The sequence below is a fragment of the Tupaia chinensis genome, unplaced genomic scaffold (assembly GCF_000334495.1).
Source record: "Tupaia chinensis unplaced genomic scaffold, TupChi_1.0 Scaffold140356_1, whole genome shotgun sequence".
In the NCBI taxonomy this organism is placed as follows: Eukaryota; Metazoa; Chordata; class Mammalia; order Scandentia; family Tupaiidae; genus Tupaia; species Tupaia belangeri.
The window spans coordinates 630,550-647,722 of NW_006200233.1; the positions used below are offsets into that span (position 1 = coordinate 630,550).

Sequence of the window (17,173 nt, forward strand, 5' to 3'; positions counted from 1 at the left end):
ATGGGATCCTGGCAGGGCTGCTTTCAGTTTGAGCAAGACACAAATGGCGTGGTAGGGCGGGACTAATTTAGGTTCCCGCCCATAGACTTAGTTCTCAATCAGGTCCGTTACATTCCTATAAAAATACCGAGTGCGGCAGAACGCAGCACTCTTGGATTCTTCTTCTTATTGTTTGCGATATGTCTGGTCGCGGCAAAGGCGGGAAGGGCTTGGGCAAGGGCGGCGCCAAGCGCCACCGCAAGGTGCTGCGCGACAACATCCAGGGCATCACCAAGCCGGCCATCCGCCGCCTGGCCCGGCGCGGCGGCGTCAAGCGCATCTCCGGCCTCATCTACGAGGAGACCCGCGGGGTGCTCCACGTGTTCCTGGAGAACGTGATCCGGGACGCCGTCACCTACACCGAGCACGCCAAGCGCAAGACGGTCACGGCCATGGACGTGGTGTACGCGCTCAAGCGCCAGGGCCGCACCCTCTACGGCTTCGGCGGCTGAGCGACCCCGTCCCGGCTGTTCTCGACCAAAGGCCCTTTTCAGGGCCGCCCACCTTCCAACAAAAGAGCTGTTACAGCCGCAAGATGGCGCTTGGTTTCGTTTTCTGATCCCCCTCCGGCGAACGCTGCCGGTCTGGTCCCTGGGCCTGCGCTCTGGCCATCCTGCTCTGCGCGACCCGGAACATGGCGGACCACGTGTACTCGGGACAAAGGGAAGGGGGCGGGATAGAACCGGATTGGCACCTGATTCAGATAAATTGCTTTGTAAACTGCTGGTAGTGCGGTTGAGTTACTGAGCTCTTCAGGTGTCGCCAGGGTGAGGGGGTGCGGGCCGGAGCAGGCACCCCAGTGCTCCCTGTCTCGGAAGCTGCAGAGACGCACCACTTTGGACAGCCGTGGGTGCGCATTACCGCCCGTCAGCCTATAGTAAGGTATTTTAGTGTACCTCCAGTTCAGGCAGTGTGGGAATTTACATGACTTCTCTCATGACACAGCGTCTTCCTCATCGTCTTCTGGGCCGGTGGGGTAGCCGTAGGCCTGTGTAGGCCTGTGTTCTCGGTTCTTCCTTGAAGATTTCCCTTACCTGACAGCAGTTTCCACTGCCCTGGCCACCCTAATGTAACCACCAGCAGTGCTATGTGTAAGGTCCCATTGTACCCAGGACACCCCTGGCTGCCTCCTGTCCAGGTGTGCGAGTCAGCCATCTTCCCACCCTACAGAGAGTACCCCAGGCCAGGGCAGCCACCAGCCTGCACCATTTACGCAAACACAGATGAGAAGCTTTTCTGGGTGGAGTCTGCAGGAGGAAGCCCCAGTTCCCTGTGCTAACACATCCGCGCACCTGAGCCCCCCCAGCGTGGATGTCTGTAGCTCCACTGAGTTCCGGCGTCATGCTCCCAGCTTTCTCTACGGCAATCCTTCACATGCACTCTCACAGCCTCCGTCTGCGTGTGCGTGTGCGTGTGCGTGTGGGTAAGGGGCCTGTTGCCTTTGTGAGGCCTTTGAGTCTCAGGCACAATCAGAACCTTGGGTTCCCTGATGCTCAAGTGCGTGCCCCACAGGCCCCAGCCCGACTTCGGAATTCCCTTTGCGACTTCCTGAGAAGTCCGAACACTCTGCTTGGTCTTAAATATTGCGCAGGTCAAGAGACAAGCATGCCTGGCCTTGGTAATCTTCGCAGTAAGCAGAGTTATTTTTTCAGGGCACCCCAGTGACCACACGCAGAGCCCTCACTGCCCACTGGCGATCAGAAGGCTACCAGATCCAGGTCCCGCGGGTGCTCTGTCTGGAGCCCTGTCCCCAAAATGGACCCGAGACACTGTCTCACTCTGGACCTGCCTGCAAGGGGCTGGCACCAAGGAAGCTGCACCGGGACCAAGGACGACCGCATAGACACTGTCCTGGGAGACCCCGGGATTCCTGCCCTGCCCTGGCTGCCGCATCCCTGACTTAGGTTTGGAAGCCCTGCCTGCCCCTCAGGGGTGGAGAGGGCAGTGAGAGCCTGGGTGCGGCCGTTCTCTGGGTAGCACCCTCCCATAATAACGTCCTCCTCGGTGCAAACTCGGGGTCTCAGAACCCGACTTCCCGTGGCCGTGCACTTGTCCACGGGCACACTCCTGACACTCACTCCACCTAGGCAGGGTCTGCTCCCCCTGGACGGCCGTCCTTTCCCGCTTCCTACGCAAGAGCGCAAGAGCGTCTGTGAGAGGCCACCGCACCACCTCTCAGGACCTTTACCTCTTTCTTCTTAAGGTTTTGGCCATGGGGTGCATGCACTTGCCAGAGACAGACACTGAGCAGAAAGTGAAATGTCACCCCCCCGGGAGGATGGCCACGCCACAGTCCCTTCTCTGTTCTCTCCCCAGGATTTTGGACACGTGCACGCACACACGCCTGGGACCATTTTCGAGATGCCAGTCCAGGACTTGACCTGTGTTTAGCCATGTGTCCAGCACCCTCACAGCCCCACCATCTGCTGGCCCTCAACACCTGGGGACCACTGTTGGTAATGAAAGCAAGTTAATGAGCCCCAACCCGCCTATGAAAAATAACACGGGGTGGAACATGGTAAACAGAAATGATCGGATTAGCAGCATCCCATGCAATAATTGAAAATACTGTGAAAATTTTGGTGTCTGGCATGTGTGCTTTGTTTCGTTGTTACTGTGGAACTTGGAAGGCAAAATAATTTACCTTTGGTCCGCTTACTTTGTGCATAAATTTGGAGGTACTCAGGCTAGAGCGTGGCCCCACCCAGATCAGAAGTCCCAGTCCGCGGCCTCCCCACACTGAGTGTGCTCACATCGGCCACACGGCGAGCAGGTACCCTCTCGGGGTTGGAGCCTCTGCTTCTGCCGGGCAGATGTCAGAAGGGCCAACTGTGCGGTGGGGGCGGCCCTGCCCTCCAGAGGAGTCGTCCAGGGCTGGGACCAGCAGAGGCAGCTGTGCGTGGGCAGCGCCAGGCCAGCGCATGGTGGGGGCCCCTGGGCAGCGTCTCAGGCGTGGCTCTAACTGACGCACCAACCCTGCTTCCGGGCCGCCATCTCCATAATCACCCCTTTGCTGTGTGCAGTTAACCAGGAACAGGCCACTGAGAGCTGAGGTCCACTGTTCTTTAACAAAACGGGCAGAAACCTTTACCTGTTTTCTCGCAGTTTTGTGACTTTCGGGACAACTTTGGAAATTGTTTCAAAGCAGTGGTGATAGAAGACCGAAGGTCTGCCCCAGTGACAGACAGAGGAGTGCCCACCCCCAGGAGGCTCACCCTGCCCTGCAGATCCTGCGACCCGGCCTCCTCACCCAGAGAGGGTGCAGATGTGGGTAAATTCAGATTGGGAGTAGGTGAGTCGCGCTGCCTGAGGGGTGCAGTGCAGCCCCGAGGTCCTTACAGGTAGACACAGGTGGGAGCCGGAGCAGACAGTGACACAGGACGTTGAGACTGCACTTTGGAAAGAGGACGGGCTGCACTGACAGCCCTTTTATTCCCGCAACGCCAGGACGTCCGCTCCCCTGCCTCGCGTGGATCTGCCAGCCCAGGACACACGGCCTGGCTCGGTCAGACTCCAGCTCTCCGGGGACAGCTCTTCGGAGGGCCCTCCCTGGCCGCCCCATCTGAAAGGTCAGCCACCCTGGTGCTGACACGCCTGTTCTGTCCCACCAGCAGCTCATCAGTACAACCGCCAGCTCCAGAGCCTCCGTTCTCTGCTTTCAGGGCACAAATGCCCTGTGAGGGGCCATGTCCACCTTCTCAGTGGTACACCTGTGCCTAGCACAGTGCCTGACACACGGGGGTGTTCAGGACAGAAGCGTGCACCAAGTGGAAAGGCCTGGAGGAGGCCTGGCTCCTCTCCCACCCACAATGGAGTGGTAAGATCAGGCTCGAGACTTTGACTCGCAGTGCCGCATACGCACGGTGAGAGCTAGCCCATTTCCCGTGGAGAAACAGCTTCAGATCCTTGCAGTCGGGGCTGGGACTGAGCCAGTGAGCCGGGGGACGGATCCCAGCTAGGCAGAAGTTGGCCCTCTCACCACACATGCAGGCCGACGCCACCAGGTGGAAGCCGCCACCTGTCTCCAGGGCGTCCAGGTGAAAGGTCACAATTCCACACGAAGCAGCCATGATGGCTGACAGGCTCACCACTTACACCAGTGTGGCCGTGAGACTGAAGACATCGGGTCAGGTCTGATGTGCCACTCTCAGGAACGAGTCCGCCTGGAACAGATGCCAGCCATCGCTCCATGTCCCCTACCTGGAGACCCTGGAGCCTCACCCTAGCAGGGCAACTTTAACTCCCTCACAGGTGCAGTGTACACATCCCCGCTACGGCACGGCCCTTTGCAAAAAGCAGAGGTTGAAGAGCACCTACACCCGCTCCTGACCTCAGCGTGTCAACTACCAAGGAATGTAGACTACAGCCCATCAGGAAACAGGTGCAACACATCAAGACGGTCTATTTTCGCTCCTTCCCTTACAGTACCGTTGAAAGCTGTCTACCAGGAGGATGTGAAAGGTAACTCCCTGCCACTAACAAAACCAAGTCATTAACCTGGGAGAGGGATAGTGCAGGAAAGTTCCAGCAATGACCAAGATGAACACCTGCAATACTGACAGGGCTGTTCCAGAGGAGCCCAGGAGAGGGCTGTGAGGTCACTGAGGGAGACGCTGAGATCAAACTCGGCCGAAAACCCGCCTGGGAGGGAGGGGGCAGACGTGGTAGTCACGGCTCCTTGGTGACAAGATGGGGGCCCTGAGAAGGGCCTTTGTTCAGGAATCGCCCAGGCACGGAAAGGGGCGCTTAGCCGCCGAAGCCGTAGAGGGTGCGGCCCTGGCGCTTGAGCGCGTACACCACGTCCATGGCCGTGACCGTCTTGCGCTTGGCGTGCTCGGTGTAGGTGACGGCGTCCCGGATCACGTTCTCCAGGAACACCTTGAGCACCCCGCGGGTCTCCTCGTAGATGAGGCCGGAGATGCGCTTGACGCCGCCGCGCCGGGCCAGGCGGCGGATGGCCGGCTTGGTGATGCCCTGGATGTTGCCGCGCAGCACCACACCCAGACATGGTAAACAGCGGACCGTTTCCCGACACTGGCAGAGTGGCTGTTGCAGTCTCTTATATAACACTAGTACGGACCTATTTGAAAACCACAAGCCTAACCGGCGGGAACCCGCACTGAGTCCCCGCCCCTCCGTTTCCTGTAACTCTGGGTCCCAAGGAACAAACAGAACTTTACTGGCACTTGGAGCTTAGGGATCTCCTAACGGAAGTCGCACATAGGTTCCAAGGAAAACACTTCATTTGTCATTTGTGTATATGTTTAGTCATTTAATATGTGTTATTGGACTAGTGGTTATAGTGAAACTGGGGAACAAGCCCAAATCCCAAGAAAAAAAAAAGACTTCACAGTCACGCCCAGGGACCCAGCTGTTTGAGAAGCCAGGCTCTCCGTTTGGATCAGAGCTGCTGCTCTCCGAGGGCCGTCCATGGAGTCTTGGGCTCATCTCTAAAAGCGATAGATACTTGTTGATAATTTACTATAATGGTGCTGGTTGGGAAAGGGAATTTTTTTTTTTTTGAGAGATTTTCACTGTAGGGTGCGTGCGCTCGCCAGACAGACAGACATAGAGACAGAAAGTGAGAAATCACCCCCCAGGGGGGATGGTCACGCCGCAATCCCTTCTCCTCCATTCTCCTCTCGGGATCTTGGGCACGCATGCACACGCGCCCGGCGTGAGTTTTAAGCCACCGGGTCCGGGACACGAACTGCGGTCGACTACGTGGGAGTCCAGCGACTTAGCCATTATGCTAACTGCTGGTTCCCAGAAAGGGAAAATTTTATTCCTACAAACAAACCGTGAACAGACAAGCAAAGCCCCACGAAAGGACTGCGGAGGAAGCAGCAGTCCCAGGGTCTTGGACCCAGTGCTGGGAGGACTGGGTGAAGGAGTGATTGCTCCCAGCTGTTGCCTGCAAACCCAGCAAAGCCATCCACACCCTAAAGCCCAAATTCTACACGAGTGCCAGAAAAAAACGTGCATTCGCTCCTAAACTGGCACTGTAAACCTGTTGGCCAACTAAGAATACTTAAGATACGTGGTGGCCTTAGAGCCTGCAAAGGGTAATGCATATTTTTGTAATGTATTAATTCTATCTTTAAAAATAAAATCTGGGGTTGGGGCTGGCAGGTGGCATGGTGGTTAAGGGTGCTGGACTCCCACATGGCCAACCACGTTTTGGGTCCTGGACCTGTCATCTTGGCTTTCTCTCTCTCACTCTGTCCTTCTCTGGTCAAAATAAAAATAAATAAATAAATAGTTAAATGAAATAACTCTTTAAAATTTTTTAAATAAAAGTTGCCACAGGGCACACATGTTCTCAAGGGAGTGTCAGAGAGCTAAAACAAGGCACCCACATGGGGAATGCTCTCTCTCACAGTCCCCTCCCTGTCCGCCTCCTCTCAGGGTTTGGGGCACACGCAGACAGGAGTCAGGCTTGTTTCTCAACCATCATGATCCAGGACACAAACCACATGGTTGACCACATGAGATCCAGCCGCCCTGACCATCTGCCACCAGTTGGACCAATAGTGGCCTTTTACCCTGTACTTCCTGGGTACTGAGCACCTGGTCCTAGCGGGCTTTACCATGCGCTTCCCGGGTACTGAGCACCTGGTCCTAGTGGGCTTTACCCTGCACTTCCTGGGTACTGAGCACCTAGTCCTAGCGGGCTTTACCCTGCACTTCCTGGGTACTGAGCACCTGGTCCTAGTGGGCTTTAACCTGCACTTCCTGGGCACTGAGCACCTGGTCCTAGTGGGCTTTACCCTGCACTTCCTGCACTGAGCACCTGGTCCTAGTGGGCTTTACCCTGCACTTCCTGCGCACTGAGCACCTGGTCCTAGCGGGCTTTACCCTGCACTTCCTGCGTACAGAGCACCTGGTCCTAGCGGGCTTTACCCTGCACTTCCTGGGCACTGAGCACCTGGTCCTAGTGGGCTTTACCCTGCACTTCCTGCACTGAGCACCTGGTCCTAGCGGGCTTTACCCTGCACTTCCTGGGTACTGAGCACCTGGTCCTAGCGGGCTTTATCCTGAACCTCCTGCACTGAGCACCTGGTCCTAGCGGGCTTTACCCTGCACTTCCTGGGCACTCAGCACCTGGTCCTAGCGGGCTTTACCCTGCACTTCCTGCGTACAGAGCACCTGGTCCTAGCGAGCTTTACCCTGCACTTCCTGGGCACTGAGCACCTAGTCCTAAGGGCCGTGGGTTTTTGACTGCTTGCAATATCTAAAACGTCATTTGTCAGCCAGGATGAGCCGAACCACAGCCTAAGGGACATGTCGGGCCCAAGCAACCTAGAATGCCAGAAACTGCTCTGTGAGGGAACAGGAGGGCTTAGACTGCATCTGTTGAGGGCCGAATCGCAGTAAAGTGCTTAGCCCAGCCTGCAGTGTTGTGTTTCAGGCGTCTGGGTCCCATGTGACAGCCCCCAGCTTCCAGGCCCAGGCCCTGGCTTCTGAACTGAAAGCTGCGATTTATGCATTTGCTCCAAATCCGGAGAGGAACAGGGAGGAGAAACAACCGCACTGTGTCATTCCCTACCCGGTGGTGCCTCCTTTCTCTTGTGAGTGCATGTGCTCTACAGCAGACTGGAAGCCTGGGGGGACAGAACGCCATCATTCCACAAGAATTATCTTTTCCCTCATTACTTTGAAATAATTTGATTCATAGGAAAGACCGAGTCCAGAGTGCCAGAGCTGAAAACCCACTTTTTCCTAAAAGTGACTTCCTGTTGAAGTTCAGGACATCATCAACCATAATGTGCCCCTGTGGTATACTATTTCCACTTAAACCTTGAAAAACAGCAGATGAGAAGAGAAAGCATTGTTTTTCTGGAAAGCATGAGTTGAAATTCCTTTGAGTGCCCCTGGGGCTTCAATTCCCTCTTGTGAAGGCTGCCAACCACAGGGAGCTTGCCCACCTCGCTGGCCTTGCCTGACTGTATATACCACACACCTCTCCTCTCCTGGGAACGGCACCCTCTCATCACCTCCAGTAGCTTCACTGGTAATATGCTACCAAGTGGAACCACGTGGGGCAGGCTGAGATTGGTCTTGCTCACAGAGCTATGAGGTCGAGCCAGGTGGTGGCATTGGACAGGGACCTCCCCTTAGTGCTGAGAACCCACTGTGGTTTGCGTATCACCAGACAGTGGAAGGACGTTGAAGTTGCTTCCACCTTAGAGCAGTGGCAACGCAAGTGGTGACAAGCTAGTGTGTAGGGGGCTTTTCCCTTCCCTCTTCCCTCAGGTGGATGGACGTCTGCTTTCCATTCCTTAGACTCCACCTGACAACCCAGTTTGTCTTCAGTAACGTGGAAATAGTGTCATAGCCACAACAATTAACCCAACCTTTTTCTGGGTTCTGCAGCTCAGAATAACCTAAGTCTTTCCAGGTTCTGGGGTCCTGTCCTGGGACTTGATCTCAGGGCCTAGGTCAGCGGTACAGCTCTTCCACGTGGACCATGGAGGTGGCTCTGAAAAGAGCCTTTGGTTTCTGGTCCCTGTCCCAGTAGAGCAGTTTATGCCCTCTCCCCACGGATGCGGCGCGCCAGCTGGATGTCCTTGGGCATGATGGTGACGCGCTTGGCGTGGATGGCGCACAGGTTGGTGTCCTCGAACAGCCCCACCAGGTAGGCCTCGCACGCCTCCTGCAGCGCCATGACGGCCGAGCTCTGGAAGCGCAGGTCGGTCTTGAAGTCCTGCGCGATCTCGCGCACCAGGCGCTGGAACGGCAGCCTTGGGGTCAGCCACTCGGGGGGCGTTTCGGTGGGTAGCGGTGCGGCTTCTTCACGCCGCCCGTGGCCGGGGCGCTCTTGCGGGCAGCCTTGGTGGCCAGCTGCTTGCGCGGGGCCTTGCCGCCGGTGGACTTGCGTGCTGTCTGCTTCGTGCGGGCCATTTGTGCTCAGTAGCTGGTCTCAATCGGTCTAAAGGCTGTTCTCGCTCCTATTTATAAAGGGAAAGCCGTTCTGATTGGTCCTTGTCTTTAAATTACGCGCCCTGAATTGAGACTAAAGACTATGGTCTCTTTGATTGGCTGTGAGGTTTCACTTTGGAGAAAACCTCACAGCCAATAAGCCTTCACCTACCAAAGACGTACGGGACTGTCCCTTCTTTTCCACTTTTCCGCCTTGCACAACTTCTGCACCTCTAAATTTTCTCTGATGTGATTTTATTTTAACGCACTTATTTGGGATTAGGTTTGGGGAGACGCGGAAAAGACAGTCCCGTAGTTGACGAGCTTGTTTCAAAAAGACCGCCTTTCAACGTGATTGGTCCAACCCAGTGTCGTTCTTAATCTGTTACTAGTCCTTTCACTTTGAAGAAGTGCTTCAGCAATGAAAGCGTTTCGGTTTGTAATTCGGAACCTTCCAAAAGGTTCAAGCATCACTCCGACATTCCCTCCCGGAGAACGTTAACATGGCGCAGTTGAAATGTAGCGACCGTTTGCTACTTGGCAAAGCAGACCGAGGTGGGCACACTATTCCAGGAAGAGACTTCCTAGTGTTAAAACCGGAAGCTACAACTTGGCAAGTATCAAGTTTATTCCTGTTTAGATCGGTATCTAAGGAGACTCTACCCAAGAGTCCCGTTGCCAAGACGTACTACTAACATTACTTTTGTGACTTTTGAAATTAACTTTTTTCCCAAATGTTAGTAAAAAAAAGAACACAGTAAGCTCGTCTTACATAAATAACCAATCAAAGAATGTATTTAAATTAAACTGTTGCATATCACCTTGCTATTGGCTAATTTGGTCCAATCAGAGGCAGAAAAAGTTAATCCTCTATTTGCATAGTAGACCTACAAAGGTATGTCAGCCCGAAAGGTAGGCGTTCATTCTTGCGTTTAATTTGCAGCTGGACGTTGCGAAATGCCTGAGCCAGCGAAGTCGGCGCCGGCCCCGAAGAAGGGCTCCAAGAAGGCGGTGACCAAGGCGCAGAAGAAGGACGGCAAGAAGCGCAAGCGCAGCCGCAAGGAGAGCTACTCGGTGTACGTGTACAAGGTGCTCAAGCAGGTGCACCCCGACACGGGCATCTCGTCCAAGGCCATGGGCATCATGAACTCGTTCGTCAACGACATCTTCGAGCGCATCGCGGGCGAGGCGTCGCGCCTGGCGCACTACAACAAGCGCTCGACCATCACGTCGCGGGAGATCCAGACGGCCGTCCGCCTGCTGCTGCCCGGGGAGCTGGCCAAGCACGCCGTGTCCGAGGGCACCAAGGCCGTCACCAAGTACACCAGCGCCAAGTAAATTTTCAAGTAAGCGACTTTATATTTAACCCCAAAGGCTCTTTTCAGAGCCACTGCACAATCTCAAAATAGGAGCTGTCATGCGGAATGTTATTTTTCCCCAATTCATACTTATTTTTCTGCCTTTGCTCTTATTTACTGAATTTAATTTGGGTAAGAACAGAGCAGAGAAGTGGTCAGCCTTGAAGTTCAGGGAGTTACATAGACAAGAAGGTATTCAAGAACTTAAAGGGGCACGGCCAGCGCTTACACTGGGTTGGAGCCAGTAACTGGGGAGGGAGTATTGGAGTTTGGTGTCAATTTTAGCCAGTTCTGAAGTGCAGAGCAGCTGTGTTTATTTTTGTAGATTTTTGCCTTAGGGCACACCTGCTCGCCTTTCCAGCATGGAGGACGCCTAAAAATCCTCACTTTCCTGTTAAAACTTCCCTTTTCCTATTTTACAAATGTTTATGGTTTTTAATTTTGCATCTATGGGTGCGTCTCTAATTTTAGAGATCTGGCCCTAAAAAAAAAAAAACCGAGGATTTTATACAATGCAACTCAGCTCTCAGTTCTCCCATCCCTTATTTCCTACATAACTAGGGGAGGCTCTTGGCAGGAGCCTCCACCCTAGGTGCCGTTACTGCAAGGTCCGCTGACCCAGGAAGGAGCAAATAAAGGCGAGTACTGGGTAGGTGGTTCGACTCCCACGCAATGTGTCAGGAATGCTCACCCCCCCCCCAGCTTCCCTGCCTGTCAGTCACACAGCCCTCTCCCAGAATAACTTGATTACCCTGTAAAAGAAACCTGCTCCAGCCTGGAGGAGTCACTCCTTTCTCTCAATTATCTCCTTTTCTCTCCATTCGATGTCTCCTGAGTCTTACTCTGGATCAGACAGACATTTTTTGGGACCTCCTCTCCTATGTTTAATGTGGGTCTCTTCTGTTATTTTCAACATTCTCAAATAGAGTCCACTATTGAATCCTCCTGGAGGACCAACCGCGAGCTGTCCACCGCTGGGTGGAGCGAGACTGGTTGATGTTAACATCACTTGTAATAGGGAGCGGAAGCGTTCGGTCGGTAAGCCAGAAGTCTGTTACAGAAAGACAGTATTGGAACCTCCAGACGAGCAGCCAGTGAGACAGGTCACTCAGAATGAGCAGAGCCTGCATAGGAGACACCGAGACAGACAGCGTGGAGCCCCGTGAAGCACTGGGCATCCGGGATGCCCCAACATTTACGGGACTCTCATGCTCACCCGCGGTGGGCGCCACTGTGGCTGCAGGGTGTGCTCCACAGAATTAATGCTGAGACCCTTCCTACCACAACTCCTGCTGTCAAAAATGACCTTCCTGGGGGAACCAGCAGTTAGCGTAATGGCTATGTCGCTGGACTCCCACACAGGCTTGGAGTCCTGGGCCCAGAGGCTTGAGACTCATGCCAGGCACATGGTCATGGGCGACCAAGATCCCGAGAGGAAAATGAAGAAGAGATTGTGGTGTGGCGTCTCCCTGGAGGGCAATTTCTCACTTTCCCTCTCACTGTCTCTGTCTCTCTCCACAGGAGCACACTCACCCTAAAACAAAAACCTAAAAAAAAACAAGTCCCTCTCTGTAGGAAACATGCACGGGGTGGGGCCGGAGCTGACTTACAGGACTCAGAACACGGCAGCCGAGGAGTCCGGCAGCGCACCTGTCTCAGCACACACCGTCGGGGGTGAGCTTGCCAATTTTTCCCCCTTGTTTCTTTCCCTTCTTCATGTTTTAAATGAAGTCAATAAAACCAAGAAAGCCATGGGACTCGGGAGACTGAAGATGGTTGGAGACTGTCTGTCCATGACCTCAGAAATGGCCTGCTTGGGCGGGACTTGTTACCCTGGCTTACGTCCCTAGTCTATTGTTTTCTCTCATTTTTGTTTTCGCTTTGGGTTTTTGCCAGGGAGTGCATATGCTTGCCAGAGACAGAGAGAGGGAAAGTGAGAAATCGTCCGGGGGCGGGGGATGGTCACACTGCAATCCCTTCTCCATGCTCTCAGAATTTGGGGCACACATGCACCCATTTCCAGCATGACATTCACACTGCTGGATCAGGGACTCAAACCATGGTTGGCCACGCGGGAGTCCTGCACCTTACCTATGAGACCACCATTTGGCCCTTCCGTCATTCTTTTTTTTTTAAGAATTATTTAGTGGACGAATATGGAAGATCTGTTGCTGAGTGAAGCAAGTCAGGCTACGAAAGAGAGACATTGCATGTCTCCCCTGAACGTATACGACTGTCCACACTCGATGGCAGGGACGGAAAGACTGGAGGACACACGAGCATTACACATTGCTGTGGACACTAGAGCCAAAAGTGGAAAGGGTGTGGGAGGGGAAACGCGCAGGAAAGGAAATTTGGGAAAAAATAGAGAGGTGAGACATTGTGGGACACAGGCGTGGTTTATTATCTGTTGATGAGGACGTGCATATTCTCTACGGGGCTGGACTGCTGTGTAAAGACTTTACGATCTAAAAAACAATTTATTTTGTTAAACTTCACTTATTAAAATTTGACCAGAGAGGGAGAGAGACAGAGAGAGAGAAAGCGAGAAAGCCAGCCATCACGGGTCAGACGTGGGAGTGCAGTGCCCTTAGCCACCATGCCACCTGCCAGCCCTCCCCGTCTGCCACTCTCAATGTGCCCTTTCCTCACGGCAGGCTGCTTCCCCCTCCAGTTCCAGCTACTGTGCACATTCTACGCTGAGGGAAGGAGAGAAGGGCGAGGAAAGAAACACCCCGTGTGCGCGTCGGGGCTGGAGGACTTCAGAGCTCTTTGCCATCAAACGGACAGCGCAGGGAGTCAGCAAGGGCAGGGAGGGCCTTCCTCGGAGCTCGCTCGTCTGCCTACAGCGGAATCCATGGAAAGGAGCTCAGAGGTCATGCATCCCATCAGCCAGGAGCAACTGAGTCACAGGAGAGGAGGCAAGGCCACCACACCCAGGCCCCCAGGAGCTGCCCACATCCCTCTAGGGGGGCGTATCTGCCCATCCTCTCTCACGTCACGGCCCCGCACGTGGGGTGGTGAGTCGGTACGCCTCTCCTGGTAATCCGCTGAGAGGCTTGGGGGTGATGCTGACGTGGGGGTGCTGGATGACCAGACCTAACGCTGCGGCTCCTGTCCCATGTTCATGGAGAATTAGAGGCGTAGACACAGACAGGAGACAAAGCAGGGTTTATTAGGGAAGGGGGCCCCACGGGTTGCTGAAAAGGAGATGGAGGCAAGGGGTTTTACCTAGCAGGCTGGTGAGGGCTGGCTTCTGATACGGAGTGGGCTAGCTAACAGCTACGTGACCATCTCAGTGAGGTGCTACCCCATTCTTGATGGGATGAGCAAACCACAGTGTCTGTAGTTCTTGCTAGAACAGTCACGGAACAGAAACTTAGGGAACCCAGCACAGCCAGCTTTGGGCTGGGTGACTCCATCCTGAACTCTCACCCTGTCCGTGTCCTCGAGACCCCTATGTCCTGCTTTATTAGCAAGGAGTCATAAATTCTTTGGAGACGTGTAAAATTAACTAGGCCATAGAGGGAACATGGAGACATCATTAAACAGGGAAACACAGTGGCAACTTCCTGTCAGGGCCCTCACTCCATCCACCTGCACATGGGGCCAACGTCCACCTTAATACCCCAAGAGGGGCCTCAGCAGCCGACTCAGCACCTCCTGGCCTCCTCACACCTTCCCAGCCTACACGTCCATCGCTCCTCCAGCGCTGCCCTCTCCTGCCCACCTGCCTGCCCCTGGCCCCAGAGCCTCCCACGTGCAGATCCCCGCCTCACTCCAAGGTGCTGGTTTTTGGAGCAGACCCCAGAGGAGAGCCGATATGCTGCCCATGCCTAGGACATGAAACGTTGTCCCAAGGTAGGAGGACATGCACGATTGGCCAACAGCCATGGCTATGCTGGTGACCAGAGCGCTCTGAGGCCCCTTCCCAGCTGACAGCTGTTCCTTCACTGACACTGAAGGACGCCTTGTCTGGAAGGCAGAGATCAAAGAGCAGCGATATTTTCACAGTGACAAATGTGACTTCCCAACCACGGCAGAATCGGGCCTAGCATGGAATCCTGACTCCAATGTCAGCACCCGTTACCACCAGGAGAGAGCCCCGGGATTCCACCAACCAATTTTAGGAGCTAGGTAGGTTTCCTAGAAAGGGAGGTTGAGCAAGAGAGGGTATCTTAAGGGAGAGACAGCTGACGCTACCTCCTGGGCAGCACTTCCACACAACCCCTGAACGCCTGTGGGGAGAGAGACTTCCTCCTGGCCCACCTCCCTTCCCAGCCTCCCTTAGAGATGGAGGGGGCCCTTCGGCCGATTCCCCGCTGATGGGATATAAATGACACTAACACTGTCACGCCCAGGACATGTAACCTCTCCTAAGGTTTCTATTCTCTTTCCCTTTCTAGAGCCTAGGGGCAAAGGAATTCACACTGGGGCTGAGAACTGCTGACAGTCGGCAGATGAGAAAAAAGGCGTGTGTAAAGGTCTATTTCATACACGGGAGTCCTAGAAAAGCATGAGCTCTAAGGATGGCCAGATGGCTGTGGCTTCACACCCCGTTGCAGAAAACTAGACACCTAGGAAGAGAGATTAGGAGAACTGCTTATTACATGGGCAGGCACAGAGGCGTTAACACTCTGAATTTCTGGCCCCCACTGTGGGGTTGGACACAGTCTTTCATGGGAGAATTGGGGAAGGGGCTCAGAACCCACCCTATGCAGCCTCGAAGGGAGGAGACAGAAAAGCAAAGAGTCTAATCTGTTCAAGGTACTATCTATCCAGGGTACTAATCTATTGAAGGTACTAATCTGTCAAAGGTACTAATCTATTCAAGGTTTTCAGGTTACCCTGTATCTCCAGGGAGGGGCAGTAATTTTGCCGGACCCTGAGTTATTCATAAATTCAGAGTCCTCCCATATCAACCCCTTCAGGTGGGGTATCGTTTCTGAGCCCCCACACCCTAACCCAAGAGCCCTTACGTGCTTGGGCACCACCATCTCCTGTGGGCCCTGTGCATCTCCGCCACTCAGGACCTCAGCGTTCTAGCTCTCTGCTCCCTGAACACAGCCATGTGACTTGCACCCTCACTCTAAGCGCTTTGTGAAACACCATCCGCGGTGGGGTCTTCACTGGTACCTGACCTACACTTGAGCTCCCATCACCTGCCTTCTTACAGAAGGAACTTCCTTCTCTGGCTTACTTCCTGTCCACCTGAGGCAAACGTAAATCCGAGAGCTAGTGTTTTGTCCATGTTGTTCTCAGCTGTATTTCCAACATGAACTCCAGCATCTGCAGTACTGTGACTACTCAACACACATTTGCAGAATGAATAAATAAATTATAAAATTCATCGAAGTTGGGGCCAGGTGGCGCTGGACTCCCACATGGTCAACCACAGTTAGAGTCCTGGACCTAATGGCTTGATTTCTTACTCCTCCCAACTCTTCAAATTCAAGAATAATATTGATAATAAAAAATAAATACTTCTTTTAAAAAAAACTCCGCAACGTTAAATGTCGCTTGCTGTGGAAGAATGACACCATCCTTGGATTTGTAAATGGTAGATGTTTGTTGAAATCATGAGTGACACATGATACCCTGCCTTGCTCTGTGACAACCAGTGAGTGGACGGAGTGGGATGAAGTGACATAAATGGAGCAGTGGGCCGAAGTCGGCACCGAAGTAGATGAGACGTGCGTAGCTGCTGCTAAGCTTCTGATCGCTCCACACTTTCTAAGCAGTAATTATCAGCACATAATAAAAATGTTTTAAATTAAAGCAATATCTGTAACGAAATGGTGAACTGCTAGTGACGGTGCTAGGGCAGGACCAGCTAGCTGCTCGAGTCTCAGACCTGGCGCCGCTCCACAGGGACAAGGCTCCCGGTAAACAGAAGGGGTCTTGCTGGTGTGCCGCAGGGCCTAGGAGGTCTGTCCCTCCCTGTAGCATCTGTGAAAACCAGATACTGCCTGTCCCCAAAGCAGCCCCAAGACCGATCTCACCCTCAGAACTGCTAGTGCAGCTCCTGGCAATGAGGTCCAGACATGGGCCAGGAAGTTCTTCCTGAAGGCAAACTGCGAGTAACCCTGATGCGGGCACAGAACCCTCGCTGGGCCTGGCAGCCACACCCAAGACTGGAATTGGTGGTGTCTCAGCTGCCTGTTGGACGGGACAGTCTGGCTTTCGTCCATTACTATGGTCTGAGCCCACTGTCCAGACTCCAGTCAAAACCCTGATGGGGTCCCAGGCAGTTCTAACAGCTCCCTCAAGTGACTAGTGTCCACTGAGAGCTGACTTACTGGTTACTATGGGGGCTCCTGTGTGCACTTCCTGCAGAAAACATGGTTTTATTCTATGATTAAACAGTTTATGGAAGCTCACTCCTGGCAACTAGCCAGGCAGCTTTCCAGCCGAGGCAGACTAGTAAACTGGCTGGACCTGTTCGAGGTCACCTGAGGCCACCTGTGTACAATGCCCACGGGCCTGGCCCTCCATTTCTAAAGCTCCCTGGTCTCACCCTTACTTACCAGGGATAACCAAATACCAAGTGCAGAAGCCTGCAGGGCTCCACTTGGGGTCCTGGCCAAGTAAAAGCACTAGAAATCATTTTGAAATAATAATTTAAAAAAAAAAAATCAGCTTAGTTTTTCTCCCCAGAAAACCCACGGAAAGTTTTCAGCTGGAAATTGAGCAAACAAGCTGGAGTTGACCTAAAGGCCTCAGAAACCAAGCAGCCTCCATTTCCCATCTGCACAACACCAAGACCTTGAGTGCACGGTACATTCTTGGCAGATCCAAACCTCCATATCAAATACCTCCCAGCTACCTATGCCCAGAGGAGAATCCAAACATTC

At 53.7% G+C, this 17,173-nt stretch overlaps 2 protein-coding genes and 2 pseudogenes across 2 annotated transcripts; 2 read left to right on the forward strand and 2 right to left on the reverse strand.

Annotated features, from left to right (window-relative positions):
• The first annotated feature begins 51 nt into the window (after positions 1-51).
• LOC102482767 (histone H4-like) lies at positions 52-634 on the forward strand. The gene has a single exon (XM_006162663.3). It carries the CDS (start codon positions 180-182, stop codon positions 489-491), a length of 312 nt encoding a protein of 103 aa, XP_006162725.1. The 5' UTR covers positions 52-179; the 3' UTR covers positions 492-634.
• Positions 635-4,754: 4,120 nt separating this feature from the next.
• On the reverse strand, positions 4,755-6,190 carry LOC102501495 (histone H4-like; annotated as a pseudogene).
• Positions 6,191-8,566: 2,376 nt separating this feature from the next.
• The window catches only part of LOC102484007 (uncharacterized), a 10,423-nt pseudogene continuing 1,816 nt past the window's right edge, over positions 8,567-17,173 (reverse strand).
• Positions 9,502-12,090, forward strand: LOC102484855 (histone H2B type 1-K). Its single transcript, XM_006162665.3, has 3 exons — positions 9,502-9,516; positions 9,905-10,307; positions 11,841-12,090. The coding sequence occupies exon 2, from the start codon at positions 9,919-9,921 to the stop codon at positions 10,297-10,299; it is 381 nt and encodes a 126-aa protein (XP_006162727.1). The 5' UTR covers positions 9,502-9,516; positions 9,905-9,918; the 3' UTR covers positions 10,300-10,307; positions 11,841-12,090.